Genomic DNA, 15,347 nt, shown 5'->3' with positions numbered 1-15,347 from the left:
GGGCAGGCCCACACCATGTGATAGGTGTCCGATGACACCGCACTACAGAGCGGACAGCTGCCGCTAAAGGAGGGGTCAAAATGTTTAGCGCTGCCGGGCACAGCAGTGTATTGGTGAGAAGACGGAGAAGGAGCCACTCATCCGCCTTCTTAGGTTCTTTACATGGGATAGGGTAAAGGCGATGGCTATCTTGATAGTAGGTTGTAATATCTTTAAACGTATAGACTGGATTAAAATCGGGTTCCTGATCGGGTGGGGAGCAGAAAACAGCCCGGTGAGAGAGCGCGCGGGCGGCTGCGTCTGCTGCCTGGTTTTCTGCCAACCCCTCATGAGCAGGGGCCCATATAAGGTAACGGTGTGCGGGGTCCGTATCCCGTATGCAATTTTGGCAGATTCGATAGGCTAGGAAGGGAGTGCAGTCCTGTTCGACGTTCCGACAGGTACCTCGCGAGTCGGTGATTATGTATTTTGAATCGCAATGTGCAGCCGCGAAAGCAATCGCGACCTCTTCTGCTTGTTTTGCACTGCGGGCTCTGAAAGTGAGTCCGTTAACTGTGTTGCTGTTGTGAACTACCGCGGCCGTGTACCATCCCCCGTAGTGAGGGCCGTAGGCGTCCACGTAGTATACACCTGTTTTGTTGCCATAATGTCGGGCTAGGGCTTGCGCTCGTGCCAGGCGCCGACCATTATGGTGTTCGTGTGACATGTTGGCGGGAGGAGGCCGCACGAGGAGGGCACGTCTGGGATGCGAAACCTGTCTTCCATGGGAGTGGTGTGTTGGATATGGAGTCGAGCAAGAAGGCGGCGACCCGACTCCGTTAGCGACAAGCGCGTGTACTGGTTTGTAAGGTGCGCCTCCCGGAGCTCCCGGAAAGTATTCACCCCCCCCCCCCCCCCCCCAAGGGCCATAAGCCCGCCTCTACCTATATACCGGCTGCCGGCAGCCGGAGCACCCAGAACTGTAGGAAGCTAGCTCAGCCTGCTTTTAATGCGTTAGCATCGAAACAGTGCTGCGAACAAAAACCTGTCTGTCGCCTTGTATACGATGTCATTGAAAGAGCAGAGTAGGCGGAGCGCGCAGCGCACTGCAATGCAGCCCCGCAAGTTGTCTGTAGGCTCACGTGGCTCTTCCGGGGCGTTCGGCGCTCGGCCACAGATGTAATGTGTCGCGCATTCCAAGAGTCGCGTTGTGTTTTGTGCGCTGTAAACCTAATACTACTGCATTACTGTTGCATGAATCTTATTGATCACACTTCGTTCTTTTTAATTAGGTGAAATTACAATGAAACATGGGATACATTCCGGTACTGTAGCAGGGGGCATGGGGTCAGTGGAGGGAGAGGGAGAGGGGCCTACATGTTTACGACCCCTAGGGCCCCCATTTTTCTCAATCCGGCCCTGGAACCGACGACGTATGCACGCTCAAATGTATGTTTTCCCAGACTTTTTACCTCTTCAAAAGCTGAAAAACGTTTCGAAAAAACTGAGTTCTGTGCCGCACTTTATAGTTTCTAATAGGTTGAACAAGAATATATTGTTTAAATAGGGTGGAAGCAAACAAAAAGGGCTTTTTTTTTTTAACAAGAAACGCGCACCAGCGCCTCAGAGCACTGAGCGAACGCCGCTGTTGCCAGCAGTTGGCTGGGGCCGCCGTGACGTCATGCGCGGGATCTCCGGCCGGCGCCGAATGTTTTGCTGCGTAGCACGTTGATTCAGGTGGCTTGCCAAGTAGATTTAGACAATTATAGATTATTCAAGCTGTGTGGAACAGCTTGCACTCTTACCGTACCTGCTCGAGCTATCAGCGGCTGCAGAAGATGGCGCAACCAACGACTCTGTTTAGTGCATCGACAACGAAAGCGAAGTCGTCACATTTGCCCGCATCGGAAATCTCAAATTGTACGTATTTTTAGCGTAGGCGCATGTACAAGCGGCAGGAGAAAAAAAAAGTAAATCGCAGCGAAACGCCATTTGAGCACTTGCTGCTGCACAAACGACGGGGCACCAACTTCCTGTAACGCTTGTAAATATGATCGAATTCAAATTGCCGGCATGCATACACGAGTCGCCGAGGTAAAGAAGTTTAATTGTTAGTCCGTTTGTTTAGAGTGAGGAGCCTGCTTACACCCGAAGGTCTTTTAGAGGTGCAATAGAATGCTAAACTGGATGAGCTGGAGAGGGTTCAAGGCAGGATGGCGCATCAACAGCGTATTGAAGCACTCTTCCACGGAACTCAATCCACCCATTCTAACGCCATAACATCGAAAAAAGTCCAGCCCCTGCCATATCATGCAAGTAGGCGACAAGTTCGCAACGCTCGGCGCATCGGATTCTTCGAACGTATTGCAATAGTTCCGCCGGAAAACTCGGCGGTCGACCGCGCTCTGTCTGCGCTGTTCCCTGGCCGTCGCCAGGCCTTGCTTGTTTTGCATTGAAGCAACAGCGGACGGCACTTTGGAATTGACCAGCGCTATAATAAATGGTCTGCTCATGGCACCGCCTTACTGACAACCCCATCATCTCATGGTCAAAGAAAATATCGCCTAGCGTAGTAGCTAAAGCGACCGGGTCAGCCACGGCGGCGACAGCTGCTATGCGGCATGCACACGAACTTGCTTCTCTCGCACCTGTCACTCCTACGAGGACCTCTGTATGGGTAAGCGATCTTCAAGAGGGATTCATTTTCGACATAACTTTATCCCACGGCTTATTGCTTAAGAGAAGTGCCGCCGCGGTGGTTAAGTGGCTATGGCGCTCGGCTGCTGACACGGAAGACCAGTGTTCGATCCCGGCCGCGGCGGTGGAATTTCAATGGAGGCAAAATTCTAGAGGCCCGTGCACTGTGCGATGTCAGTGGAAAATACAGAACCGCAGGTGGTCGACATTTCCGGAGCCCTAAAAACCCATTTTAGCGGGCTTTTCTTGGTTCGGTTTCATCGGTTTAACGTCCCAAGCGACTAGGGCTATGAGGGACACCGTAGTGGAGGGCTCCGGATGATTTAGACCACTTGAGGTTCTTTAGCCTGCACTGGCATGGCACAGTACATGAGCCTCCAGCATTTCAATGCGACCGCCGCGGCCCAGAGCGAACCCGCGTCTTTCGGATCAGCAGCCGAGCAACATAACCGCTGGTGGTGAAAACTTTTATTTTGTGAAAAAGAGTTTGGCAGCCACAGAGTGGCCCCGCTACATGGTCGGCGTCCCTAGTCCGGGACACCGCATGACAAGGCCCCGTCTCTCGCCCGTTTCACCAGAGCCCTTTGGGACTCAAGCGAGGAGCAGTTGAGGAGGGCAGTCTCCCATGCCTCTCTGGAAGGGGTAGGGGAAGGGGGAAGGTGGGGATTTTGAGTACATGCCCACACCATGTGGAAGATATCACAGGTCTCCCCACAGTTTGGGCATCGCCCATCCGTGTTAGGATCGTAATGTTTTATTATTGCAGGACAGAGTAGAGTACCTGTCTGCAGGCGCCTTAAAGTTCGCTCCTCCGTCTTACTCAGCCCTTTTGCAGGGGCCGGGAAAAGGCGGTGGTTGTCGCTATAATGTGTTAATATTTCCTTGAATCTCAGCAGCGGCTGGTTAGTCTCCGAGCCAGAAGAGCTGGGATGAGGAACCCGGTGAGTAAGCGCTCGGGCAGCCGCGTCAGCAGCCTCATTACCTCGTAAGCCCTGGTGGCCAGGAGCCCAAATGATTCGTTTGGGTGTTGGATCAGTGGCAGTCCGTCGTAGAATACAAGCAGCTAAGGGGGAGATCTCCCCTGCCAAGTAATGTTCACATGCTTTTCGGGAGTCCGTGATGATTATTCTCGAATTGGCGTGGGCGGCAGCAAGCGCTATCGCTACTTCCTCGGCCCGCATGGAATTCGGGGCTCGAAAGGAGAGTCCATCAACGTGCATTTCCTGGTGAACGACAGCGGCCGAGTAAAATCCCGTGGGCGATGGCCCTGCTACGTCTACATAATACACACCGGGTCGGGAGCCATGTTGTCTCTCAAGAGCCCGAGCCCGCGCTTGTCGTCTGTTTTCATGCATGTCGGTGTCCATGTTACGGGGCAGCGGGGAGACCCAGAGCATATGGCGCCATAGTACTGGGATACGCTCCGCCTCCTCTGGAGTGCAGTCGTGTTGGATGTGTAAGCGGTTTAGCAGGCGGCGCCCAGGAGCCGTCTGCGTGAGCCACGTGTATTGGTTCACGAGGTGGGCCTCCCGCAGCTCCTGGTAGGAGTTTAGCACCCCCAATGCCTTGAGTTTGGCATTAGAGGTAGCTACCGGGAGATCCAGGGCTCGCTTAGTTGCCTTGCGGATGATGGCGTCTATTCGCGCCTCGTCTTGCTTAGTAGTGCGGAGATATGGCACGGCGTAGAGGATCCGGCTAGTCACGAAGGCATAGACGAGCCGAAGCGCGTCCCTGCCCCGCAGACCACCCCGCTTGTTGGAAACGCGGCGGATCATGCGCCCTACCTGTTCGCCTACTCTCTTGAGTTTCGCAATAGTGGAGTCCGGTCTGAGTCTATGGTGAATGAAAAGGCCCAGAATACGGAGCTCCTCCACCTCTCTAATAGGACCTCCTGACAGAGAGATGTGTATTGCTGTCCTATCCTTTGGGTTCGCTCTGACATGCAGAAGCTCTGATTTCGCTGGAGCACATTGGAGCCCACAGTCATTAGCATACGCATCGACTATGGAAGCAGCCTGCTGAAGGCGGTCCTCCATGTCCCCAAGGCTCCCCTGAGTGGTACAAATTGTAATATCATCTGCATATAACGCGTGTTGAATGCCTTCCACCCGGGCCAATTGGCTTTGGAGGCGCATCATAGCAATGTTGAACAGGAGCGGTGATAACACTGCTCCCTGAGGGGTACCCCGTGTTCCCATCATGTAAGGGCCGTATTCCTCGCCCTCAATCCGTAGAAAGGCCTGGCGATTAGACAAGAAATCTCTTACATACGCGTAGGTCCTAGCCCCACGATCGGTAGAACTCAAGTTGGCCAGGATGCTTCCGTGTTTCACATTGTCGAAAGCCCCTTTCAGATCAAGGGCGAGGATGGCTTTGTCATTGTGTTGCATAGTTGTGGGTCGTATTACATCCCTGTGCAGCTGGAGAAGGACATCCTGTGCAGACATGTGAGGGCGAAACCCGAACATGGTGACTGCAAAGAAGCCCTTACTCTTCAGGTATGGAGAGAGGCGATCCCGTACCATCGTCTCCATAAGCTTGCCCGCACATGAGGTCAGTGATATGGGCCCCAGGTTGTCCGTATTCACGGCCTTACCTGTTTTAGGGATAAACGTCACAAGTGACGTTTTCCACTCGGGAGGGAGTGGACGCCCCTCCCAGATCTGGTTGATGTATTCTAATAAATGAAGGTAGGCTGAGTCCGGTAGGTTCGCCAACAGGTTCACTGTTATGTGGTCCCGTCCCGGAGCCGTACCCCGGCGCATTTTTGCTAAAGCCGCCTTAAGGTCGTGCAACTCAAAAGGGGCATCGAGTGTTTCATTAGGCCTGCCAGAGTACATGTACTCTGGCCCAGGCGGGTCCTCCATACGACAGAGATATCTGTCGCACAGAGTGTCCGCAAGTTGCGCCGTCGTACCTTGGAACCCTTGCAGAGCCCGCCGGAGCTGATTTTGCGTCTCCCCTCTCGTTTGGCAGGGGTCGATTAGACTGCGAAAGAGACGCCACGTCCCCTTCGAGCTCATCTGATGAGCTGCGGCGTCGCAGCGTGCTATCCAATTTGAATCTGAGAGCTCGGCAGCATCCCTAGTAGCACAGTATGTTACTGCAACGCTGCAACAACATTGCCAATGTTGTACTATGTTGCGCTAACATTCTTCAACATTAGATAATGTTGCTGCAATGTTACCAAGCAACATGCTGATAACGTTGCGCTAAAGTGGTCTTTTTACATTGCAGCAATATTGTGAAATGATGAATAAATGTTGAATCACATACGATGACATTGATATAACATTCATGCTATAGGTTAATTGTCTGCCCTCTCGGGCTATTTCTGAAGCCCAAATAGAAAAGCCGGTACCAGATCACTTCTACTCACCATGACAGTATTAATTTATTTATTTATTAATTTTTACTTCGAGGGCAAGTTTGCATGTGGTGTGTATGCAAATGGTGAGCAGTCCAAGTGTCCTTGCACTCTGTGACACTAATGTAGAAAGATATATTTCTATCTAAAATATTTTTAATGAGCTGGAAGTACTTTGTTTTTCAATTAAACATGCAGACAAAATTAAAACTGCCGAAGAAATTTAGTTCTGGTTTCACTGACGCCCCGCAGTCTAATGGCCATGGAGATCACTATCACAAATCCAAACCGCGGCCGCGCCGAGAGCCAATCCTGCGATGCGCGCTCATCGGAGAATCTGCGTTGCGTGTCAGCGGCAGTCGTGGCGAGATATTCACGTTTTTTGTTCTTCTAGTACAGTTTTTCTTGCGGTCGCCGTGCCCGCGCTGCTGTGTTTCGTTGTGGTTTCACTGGAATTCAGCTGAAACAACAAAGGCTTGCCCAGAGGATGACCTCAATGGTGAGTGATTTCTAGACTTCCATTGTTGTGCTGTGTCTTGTGTTGGTTCTTCGTGATAGTTTGATAAAGTGTTACATTCGTTGTATCATGAAGAGAATGAAGTGTTCGCTAAGCGACGTGTCCATTCAGCAACGACGCCGAAGAACAGCAGAGGTTGTTCACGACGAACTAGAAAACTGCTTTTCTGTTGTTAGGCTTGATAATGGCCATGGCAGCAGATTGTACGCAACATGAGCAGAACAGTATCAAGATGCCTTTTGATCGCATAATATTATTTTATCCTCTTTATCAGCGCCAGGCGAGGACGCAGTTGAAAGCCGCAGTTCTCACTTGTCGGATTTTAGCACCGCTAGCAGCATCTCTGACATAGAAAGGGCAACATAGGAGTTATCGCGGATTTCTGACAATGAAGATAGGATGACACTTGAGTCTGGTGCCGCTACTCAATGTCTAGAGCACGACTTGCGCGTGTGGGCAATTAATAGCCTGCTTCTCACCTGCATTCCCTGCTTAAAGTGCTGAAGCCATACCATCCAGAGTTACCCACGGATGCTAGAAAATTACTAAAGACGCAGAGGCATACTGATCCAGCAGTGATGACCGATGGTCATTACCACTACTTTGGAATGTTTCGTTCTCTGGAAGAACATGTGCATGTTCCTTAACGTCTGCACTTTGTGCGAGGGCATTACACCAGTTCTCATGCATTCCATTCTACTGGAAGATAGCATAAATCCAGCGGCATTTTAAGCAAGGAACCAGAATTTATTCTTTCACTCGAAACTGACGCTGCTGCATTATACTAGTCTTTGCCCTCTCATTCCCAATCAGATGTATACCCTTATAACCAACATTTATGGGACTGTGCAGCGATTTGCGCCAAGGGTAAGAAAAGTGAAATATTCATTGGTGTTCAATCATCCTTCATCATCGTCAGCCAGACTATACCCACAGCAGGGCGACAGCCTCTCCCATATTCCCCAAATTAGCCCTTTCCTGTGCTAGCTGCATCCACTTGAACCCTGCACCCATCATCAGTTTGTGATCTAGCTTATGTAGCCCAGGAAGAATCGGCCGTTAGCAACTTTGCCTTTGAAATTGTGCACAGCAGTGAGACTGAAAAAGACTATAGGCTGGGCCTGCCCTCTTCGCTCGGTTTACTTTGTCGGCCACCTGCCATGATACAATTGAGGGAAGACAAAGGGAGTGATGTGCAACCACCTCCAGCTGGCTAGTGGTGGTGGTGATTTCTTTTATTCTCCCAAAACAGGGGACCAGTCCAAGGACCGGTTGCGCTGGCTTAGAGGAGGTCGGCGGGGATCCCTTGGGATGTCGCGGCCTCCACCGCGCGCTGGATAAGCCGGCGTTGGTCTGCCGGCTCGGAAGTACGCAGGAGAGACTCCCACGTCTCTGGGGTGTTTGGGTTGTTTGTGTTGTGATGTGTACAAGTCCACACCATGTGTATGAGAGTGGCTGGAGTTGAGCAGTGTTTGCACATGGGGTCTATCTGTTGCGGAAAGATCTTGCTGTATAAGAGGGGGTATGGAAAACTGCCAGTTTGTAGTTTGCGCCATTGGACGGCCTCGCGTCTTGTTAGATCACGGTGTGCGGAAGGATAGAGACATCTTTCGAGCCGGTAGTGCTGTAGTATGTCCGTGTAAGTGGTGAGTAAAGAAGCGCGTGAGATATTAGTGTCAGAGGAAGCAGGGAGGCCGATCACACACTCTGCTCGGCAGCTGAGATCTCGGGCGAGTGTGTGCGCCTGTGCGTTTCCGCTGAGCGACTCGTGGGCTGGGGCCCAAAGAAGTAAGCGAGAGTTGGAACAGGGTGCAGTAGAAAGGAGAATGTGTGACGCCTGGCAAGAGATACGGCCAGCATCGTAGTTGCGGATAGCCTGTTGAGAATCACTGATGACGACTTTGGTATTAGGGTCAGCTAGCGCTAGCGCAATGGCAACCTCCTCTGCTGCGGTGACTGTTTCTGCATTACGAATGCTGCAGGCTGTGTACCAGCTGCGGTGAGGGGCGAGAGCTACCGCCACCGTCGCTGGCTTCGAGGGATGGTAAGAGGCGTCCGTATACGTGACGTCCGGACGTCCGCTGAAGCGTTTCTCGAATTGACGTGCACGGTCGGCCCGTCTCTCGGCATGGTGTTCCGGGTGCATCCGTTTGGGAATGGGAGGGATGCGGAGATTTTGGCGATATTCCGGGGTAAGTTCAGCATAACTTGGGGCCGCTCTCGGCGGGGAGATCCCAACTTGCTGCAGTACCGCTCGGCCAGCGTGTGTGAGTGAGAGCCGCTCGTATTGGGCAGTGAGGGTTGCTTCAATAAGTTCGCTCACGGTATTGGAGATTCCGAGAGCCATGAGCTTATGCGTAGCTGTGGACATGGGGAGGCCCAAGGCCGTCTTGTACGCTTTTCGGAGTGACGCCTCTAGCCGTTCGCTTTCGGCACGAGTGAGACGTAGGTAGGGTGCAGAGTAGGTGATGCGGGAGCAGATGAAGGCTTGAACGAGGCGCAGGAGGTTGGACTCTTGCATACCATGATGCTTATTGGAAACTCGCTTAAGGAGGCGTCCGATCTGTACCACCGACTGGTCGATGCGTTGGAGCGTGGTGTTGTTGCTACCGTTGGCCTGTAGGTGTAAGCCCAAGATCCTGATGTGATCTGTACGAGGGATCGGGTTACCTTGCACCTGGAGGTTGATCTCAGGATGTATGTTTGGAGGGCGTCGTCCCGGGGACGGGATGATTATATACTCTGACTTTGTCGCCGAGCAGGTGAGGCCAATTGTAATGAGGTAATCTCCGATCCGTTTGATTGCGGTCTGGAGAGTCTCCTCTATCTGGCCGTCACTGCTGTGCGTGATCCAAAGTGTGAGGTCGTCAGCATAAATGCTGTGGTGCAGGTGAGGGATGTCGGCGAGTAGCTTGGGAAGGCCTATTAGTGCAACGTTAAAAAGCATCGGCGAAAGCACGGAGCCCTGGGGCGTGCCGCGGTTTCCCGGAGAGATGATGGAAGGATCTGCCGTGCCGGTGTTTAGTTGTACTGTGCGGTCGGAGAGGAAATCTCGGACGTACGCATACGTGCGATGTCCGACACCGAGAGCCTGAAGTTGTTGAAGGATCGCTTCATGAAGGACGTTGTCGAATGCCTTGGCATCATCGAGGCCGACGATGACTTTCGTGTCTAGTGTACGTTTCATGACCACCTGATGATGGAGAAGAAGCATAATGTCCGTGGCCGCTAAATGAGGGCGGAAGCCGAACATTGTGTCTGGTAGTAGATGGTTGTCCTCGAGGTATCTCAAGAGTCTGGTGTGGATAACGTGTTCCATCGGCTTCCCAACACAGGACGTGAGAGAGATGGGGCGGAGGTTGGCCAAGGTTGGTGGTTTTCCCGGCTTGGGGTTGAGGACTAGATTCGCGCATTTCCACTCCTGAGGGATGGTACCGCTGGCCCAACATTCTTGAAGATAGTCGGTAAGAGCATGAATGGATGCGTCGTCCAGGTTCCTAAGCATTTTATTTGAAATGTGGTCGGGACCGGCCGCTGAAGTCGTCTTGAGGCGATTTAGTTCTGCTCGGACCTCCGCAAGAGTGATTGGAGCGTCTAGGCCGGGATTGTCAGCGCCCTGATAGAAGGGGAGGTTGGTTGCTGGTTCGGGGCGGATGTAAGTATTTATAAGCTCTTGTTTGAGCTCGTCTGGCGTGCCAGGATACTGGTGGAAGATTCGCTCGAGCTGTTGGCGTGTTTGGAGTTTGCCTCCAGCTGGGTCGAGTAAATGTCGCAGGAGGTTCCACGTGTTATGAGTGTTTGGAGTCTTGTTCATCTGGTCACAAATGTTGTGCCAGCTCTGTCGAGTGAGTTCGATTGCATAGTTCTCGATATTCGTGTGTGCGCGCGCCAGTCTACGTCGTATATCGCGGTCCCATTTCCGAGTGGCAAGTAGAGCTTCGAGCGACTTCTTGCGCTCCCATAGATGGGCGTAGTAGCGGTCGCAGTGGGGAACTGTGTCCTCTAACTCGACGGTTTTTGTGGCGTCGGCCACTTGTTTGACAATTTCGGTTGTCCACGCCTTGATGTTAGTAATAGTGGGATGTTTGTCATGCTGTTCCCTGTGCATCCGGAAAGAGTCCCAGTTAATCACCTGAGCCTTCCGTGTACATTGCCTGGTGGGCTCATGTATGACAATCTCGAGCACAAAGTGATCACTCCCGAAATTTTCGTGAGTGTGGCACCAAGTAGCTTTAACTGCGGAGGTCGTAAAGGCAAGATCCGGAGTTGTATCTCGGTGTAGGCCCGTACCTTGTCTAGTGGGGTAGGAGACGTCTGTGATGAGGGTCAGCTGATGCGTATGCCAGTCATTCCAAAGGCGTCGGCCTTTAGCCGAGTCGTAGTGGTAGCCCCAAGCACGGTGATGCGCGTTGAAGTCACCGAGGATGAGGAGGGGTTGTCCCTGCGCTAGCTGCTGGGCTTTGAGGAAAAGAGGACCGAAAATATCCCTACGGACTCGGGGAGGACTATAGACATTAATTACAAACAGACTGGTGCGACGCTTGCGCGAGGGCCGAGGTAATATTTCTAAGAAGACGTGTTCGGGGAAAGTTGGATTTAAATTGTGTTGGAGGACAGTGAGATTACGTTTGACGATAGTGGCTAATCGAGGCTTTACTCGTTCCGATAGGTATGTAGTGTAACCGGCAAGTTGCGTGTTCTTGTCGCATTCCTGTAGGACTATTAGTTCGGGGCGATCACTCGCGGTGAGGAACTGCTCGAGGACCGGACGCTTACGCGCGAACCCGCGACAGTTCCACTGCCAGATGGTGGTGTTACCCGAGTTGTTCGCCATGATTAGGCTGGGAAGGCTGTGGGGTTGGAGCGGGTGTTGGCGCAGGGGCCACGGGTACCACAGCAGCGAGAAGTTTGCCCTGTGCTTCTATAGTTTTGCTCAGAATCTCAAATTGTCGTGTGACTTGTGAGCCGATTGTGTGGAGTGAGCGTTCAATGTGTGCTTCTAAAGCTGTTATGCGAGTTTGACTGAGGGCGCAGCTTTTCTCGATTTTGACAAAACGCGCCTGCCAACCATCCGTGGGGGAGTCAGTGTCGGGCGTTGCTTTGCGTTTTTGTGCGGATCGGTTGGGGGCAGCGATATCCATAGGTACTGTTTCAGGTGATCCCTGCGGATACGGGGGAGTGATTGTGGCCGTTGGCTTTTCGAGAGCCTCTACTCTGAGTATTAGTTGTTGGATGACTGCTGTCAGTTCCATAATTGTTTTGTGTGTGTCCGGAGTAGTGGGAGTCCCTCCCTGCGTACTCACCGGTTCATGACGTTGTCGTAGATCGGGTAGTGATGGTGGTAGCCCAGGTGGTTGTTGCAGAGGCTGAGAAGAGGCCCGTGTCTGCTGGACGACTGCAGGTGGCCCGGGCCTGGTCCGGGAGGTATCCTGAGACCCCATCCGTGGAGCGGGAGACTTGAGTGGCGGAAAAGAACTCGAGCGGTCTCGGGGCTGCCGTTGCTGGCTATCTGAGCGTTGCCGGTCCCATCGGCTGATGTGCTGGAGCGTGACCCGCTTGGCGGTCTCTTGGGACTTGAGTTTATCTGCCTCAGCTTTTTGGATTTTCTCCCACTTCCTGCGCTTGACTTCGTAAGGAGTCCTGAAGATTTCCCTGCAGCGACTATCGCCCGTGAGATGTTCCTTGCCACACAGGCGGCAGATTGGTTTGCACGTGTGGTCTTTGGTAGGATTGGATAGTCCGCAACCTCTACATTTAGTAGTTGGGCTTGCGCAAACGTCGGCTCGATGACCGAGCTCACCACAGCGATAGCACACCTCGTATTTCTTCTTGAATAAGTTGCACCTATGGCGACTATTGCAGAAGTAGACCCAGGTAGGCACTTGGGGCTCAGCGAACGTGATGAGTACAGCGGTGGTGTTCCCGAGCCGCCGAAAAGCCACAATGGGTGGGTTACGGTTGTCTTGTAACTCTGTTTGAATTGTATTTCGATCCAGTCGGAGATCGACGCCACGAATCACACCGCGGCTCGAACTATCATCTGGAGCGCAGTAGACGGATATCTCATACGCCTTGTTGTCGACGGTGATCTCTTTGAGTTGCATGACCCGTTCAGCTCTTTCGACGACTGGGGTGCAGTACGCGAAAGTATTCTGAATCAGGCTAGCTTGTATTAGGTCTTCGTGACGAACAGCGTCCCTGGTGAAGTGAGCAGCCGTGCAGATCGCTTCCAGTAGTTGGTAGGTTGTAATCTTGGAGAGTAGCAGTCCGCCGCGTGGACGCACAATCAGCTTGAGAGCGTTGCTGGGTAAGCGAGGCTGGTTCGAAGCTACAGATTTCTTGGCTAGTACGCGTCCTCGCTGCCGAGGCGTGAGTTCAGCTGTCATCTTGTTCACACGCAGCCCATTGGTGATTTGGGACGCTTGGCTCGGTCCCGCTTTGTCTCCAGGGAAATCGGGCACGGATGGCCTTGATGTTGTTCGCGCTTCCCGGAGCTTGTTAACTTTAGTCAACCAATCACTGGCTGCTAATTCTTCTTTAGAAATTGGGATGCCTTCTACGGTGACCTTCATGACGAACTACGGTGCGCGGGCACGGTCCACGGCGCGGCCCAGCTGGCGAACGCTGCCGCGACGCAGGTGGCGAACGCCACTGCGACGCGGAGCTCCGTGTTCTTCGGCGCTGCGCGGTAGGCCTAGTGAGGCATCTGGCTTGGTCGCAGGGAAAAGATGACCTAAAATGGTCAAAATTCGTCGTACGTACTTCTGGTTGGTGTCCCTGGATTCCTCTCCTCTTCAGGAAACCGGTGATATCAATGAAATCATACCAGGATCTCACTGTCTAGGGTGAAGACACGAAATCAGCGGAGCTCATCTGGAGTGCGTCCGTTGTCACTCGCGCTCCCTGTCTGACCTCCAGCTGGCTACGCCTTCATCTACAAACGCCCTTGTGGTTTTAAGCAATTGAATGGTCGTCCCCATGGATGACATCAGTATGTACGCTTGTAAGGCAAGATTCAAGCGAGACAGCAGCACTGGCCATTGCTGTGAGGTGCGGGAATGGGAATTTTTGTTTGTAAATTATTTGCTTGCTTTGGAGGAATTTTAGGTGGCATGAATAGTCAATGTCTTTTATGTAATGAATGCATTTTTTAGCCACTTTCAGAACAATTTGTTGCTCAGGCTGTTAAAATATGCTCGCGGTGCCAGGGAAGGGCATTTTTTTCACTATTTTGGTTCGAGCCAAGTGACTGGACATAAGTTCTTTAAACAGAGCTGTCCAATGTCTGTGTTCCTTGAGGAGTGTAGAAGATTTGTTATTAGACGTGTATGCTTATATTAGGAAATTTTTTGTTCTTTTTTTTGCAGGGATGCAGCTTCGCTTGTGACATCATGAATTAGAAGAGACCATCATCGTGAGCAGCTGGAGGCTACCAGAAGACAAGCATATTTTAGACGTGCTAAATTGTTCAGGCAAATGTTGACAGTACTTTAAATTTGTAGTTTTCCAGTGCAACGGTGCATGACCAAAGAAGGGAAGAAGGATACTTGAAGAAAACAGCGCAGCAACAGGGACAAGAGAGAAGATGAGACAGGTGCTGACTAGCAACTGAAGGTTTATTGAAAAGGAACGCATAAAACATATTCTCTTCACAACCAAGAGTGCGCATAAACTGCGCGAATAACACTGATAACCTGTCAACTTCAGTCATGGTGGTCAGGATACAATAGTTTACAATCATGAACAAGGACGGACAGTCGTTCATGACTGTGAACTGTTGAATCTTGACCACCATGACTGAAGTTGATAGCTTATCGGTGTTGTTTGCGCAGCTCATGTGCGCTCTTGGTTATAAAGTGAGTATATTTTAAGTGTTCCTTTTCAATAAACCTTCAGTTGCTGGTCAGCACCTGTCCCATCTTCTCTCTTGTGCTTGTTGCTGCGCTGTTTTCTTCAAGTATGTACCTACTTGCCGTTTTACTGAAGTTGGGAAGAAGGATAAAACACAGCGCTCACTGACAACTGGTTATTTAACGGCACAGACACTGCTTAAATGCCCTCAGACCAGCCTTTATCATAAAAACTATGAAAGAAACATCATATCTGCATTATATGATACAATAGAGGTATTGCTCGCACATTGTGAACCAGCTTTTTTTAATATGATGCGTCTCTGTCGCTTCACATGTGGTTTATGGTCTGCTTCTGCTAAGGATCTTCGCACTTGAAAATCTCTGTACAATCACTGCAGTGCTTGACAAGTTTGGAACTTGTCTTCATTCTTTAGATCTCTTGCATGCAGATTGCATTTATGGGCCTCTAGCATTTTGCCTCCATCGAAATGCAACCACCGCGGCCAGGATAGAACCCGTGTCTTAACAGGCCAGCAGCCGAGCACCATAACCACTGAACCACCGCGGCGGCTCATGTATCTGTGTGTGTGTGTTCCGTAGGGCTGGAAAACTATGCACTTAAATCAGTGATGTTAAACAGCCCAACAACTAACTCTGCTGTTCATAATACCTCTGCTCCTTGTTTCTGAATGGCCAACTAGGTTGAACTGCTACTTTGTTTATTTGTTGCAATTTTGTGCACAAAATGAATGTGTTATATTTGGGAAATACAAAGTCTAGGTGGTGCATGTTTTCAAGGTGTGCTATTGTTGTGTAAATAGTTTACTCAAGTGTTTTGTATTTATAACATGCCAGTTGAGAGGTGTGTGCACGTTTTCATGCTATGGTAATGTGCCTAGTAACTGTTTAAAACATTAGCTCTGGTTCTTGTTCC

At 51.3% G+C, this 15,347-nt stretch overlaps 1 protein-coding gene across 1 annotated transcript; it reads right to left on the bottom strand.

The window, feature by feature from the left end:
• Positions 1 to 7,781: 7,781 nt before the first annotated feature.
• On the bottom strand, positions 7,782 to 9,879 carry LOC149354495 (uncharacterized). Its single transcript, XM_089583343.1, has one exon. It carries the CDS (start codon positions 9,877 to 9,879, stop codon positions 7,843 to 7,845), a length of 2,037 nt encoding a protein of 678 aa, XP_089439469.1. The 3' UTR covers positions 7,782 to 7,842.
• Between the last annotated feature and the right edge of the window lie 5,468 nt (positions 9,880 to 15,347).

This window comes from Amblyomma mixtum, chromosome 3 (assembly GCF_055824585.1).
Source record: "Amblyomma mixtum isolate Tamu chromosome 3, ASM5582458v1, whole genome shotgun sequence".
In the NCBI taxonomy this organism is placed as follows: Eukaryota; Metazoa; Arthropoda; class Arachnida; order Ixodida; family Ixodidae; genus Amblyomma; species Amblyomma mixtum.
The sequence above is the reverse complement of the archived record's forward strand: the minus strand, read 5'-3'. Positions and strand labels throughout refer to the sequence as shown.

Excerpts from the sequence above, each read along its gene's own strand:
- LOC149354495 (XM_089583343.1), bottom strand. The coding sequence starts at position 9,879 with ATGGAACACGTTATCCACACCAGACTCTTGAGATACCTCGAGGACAAC.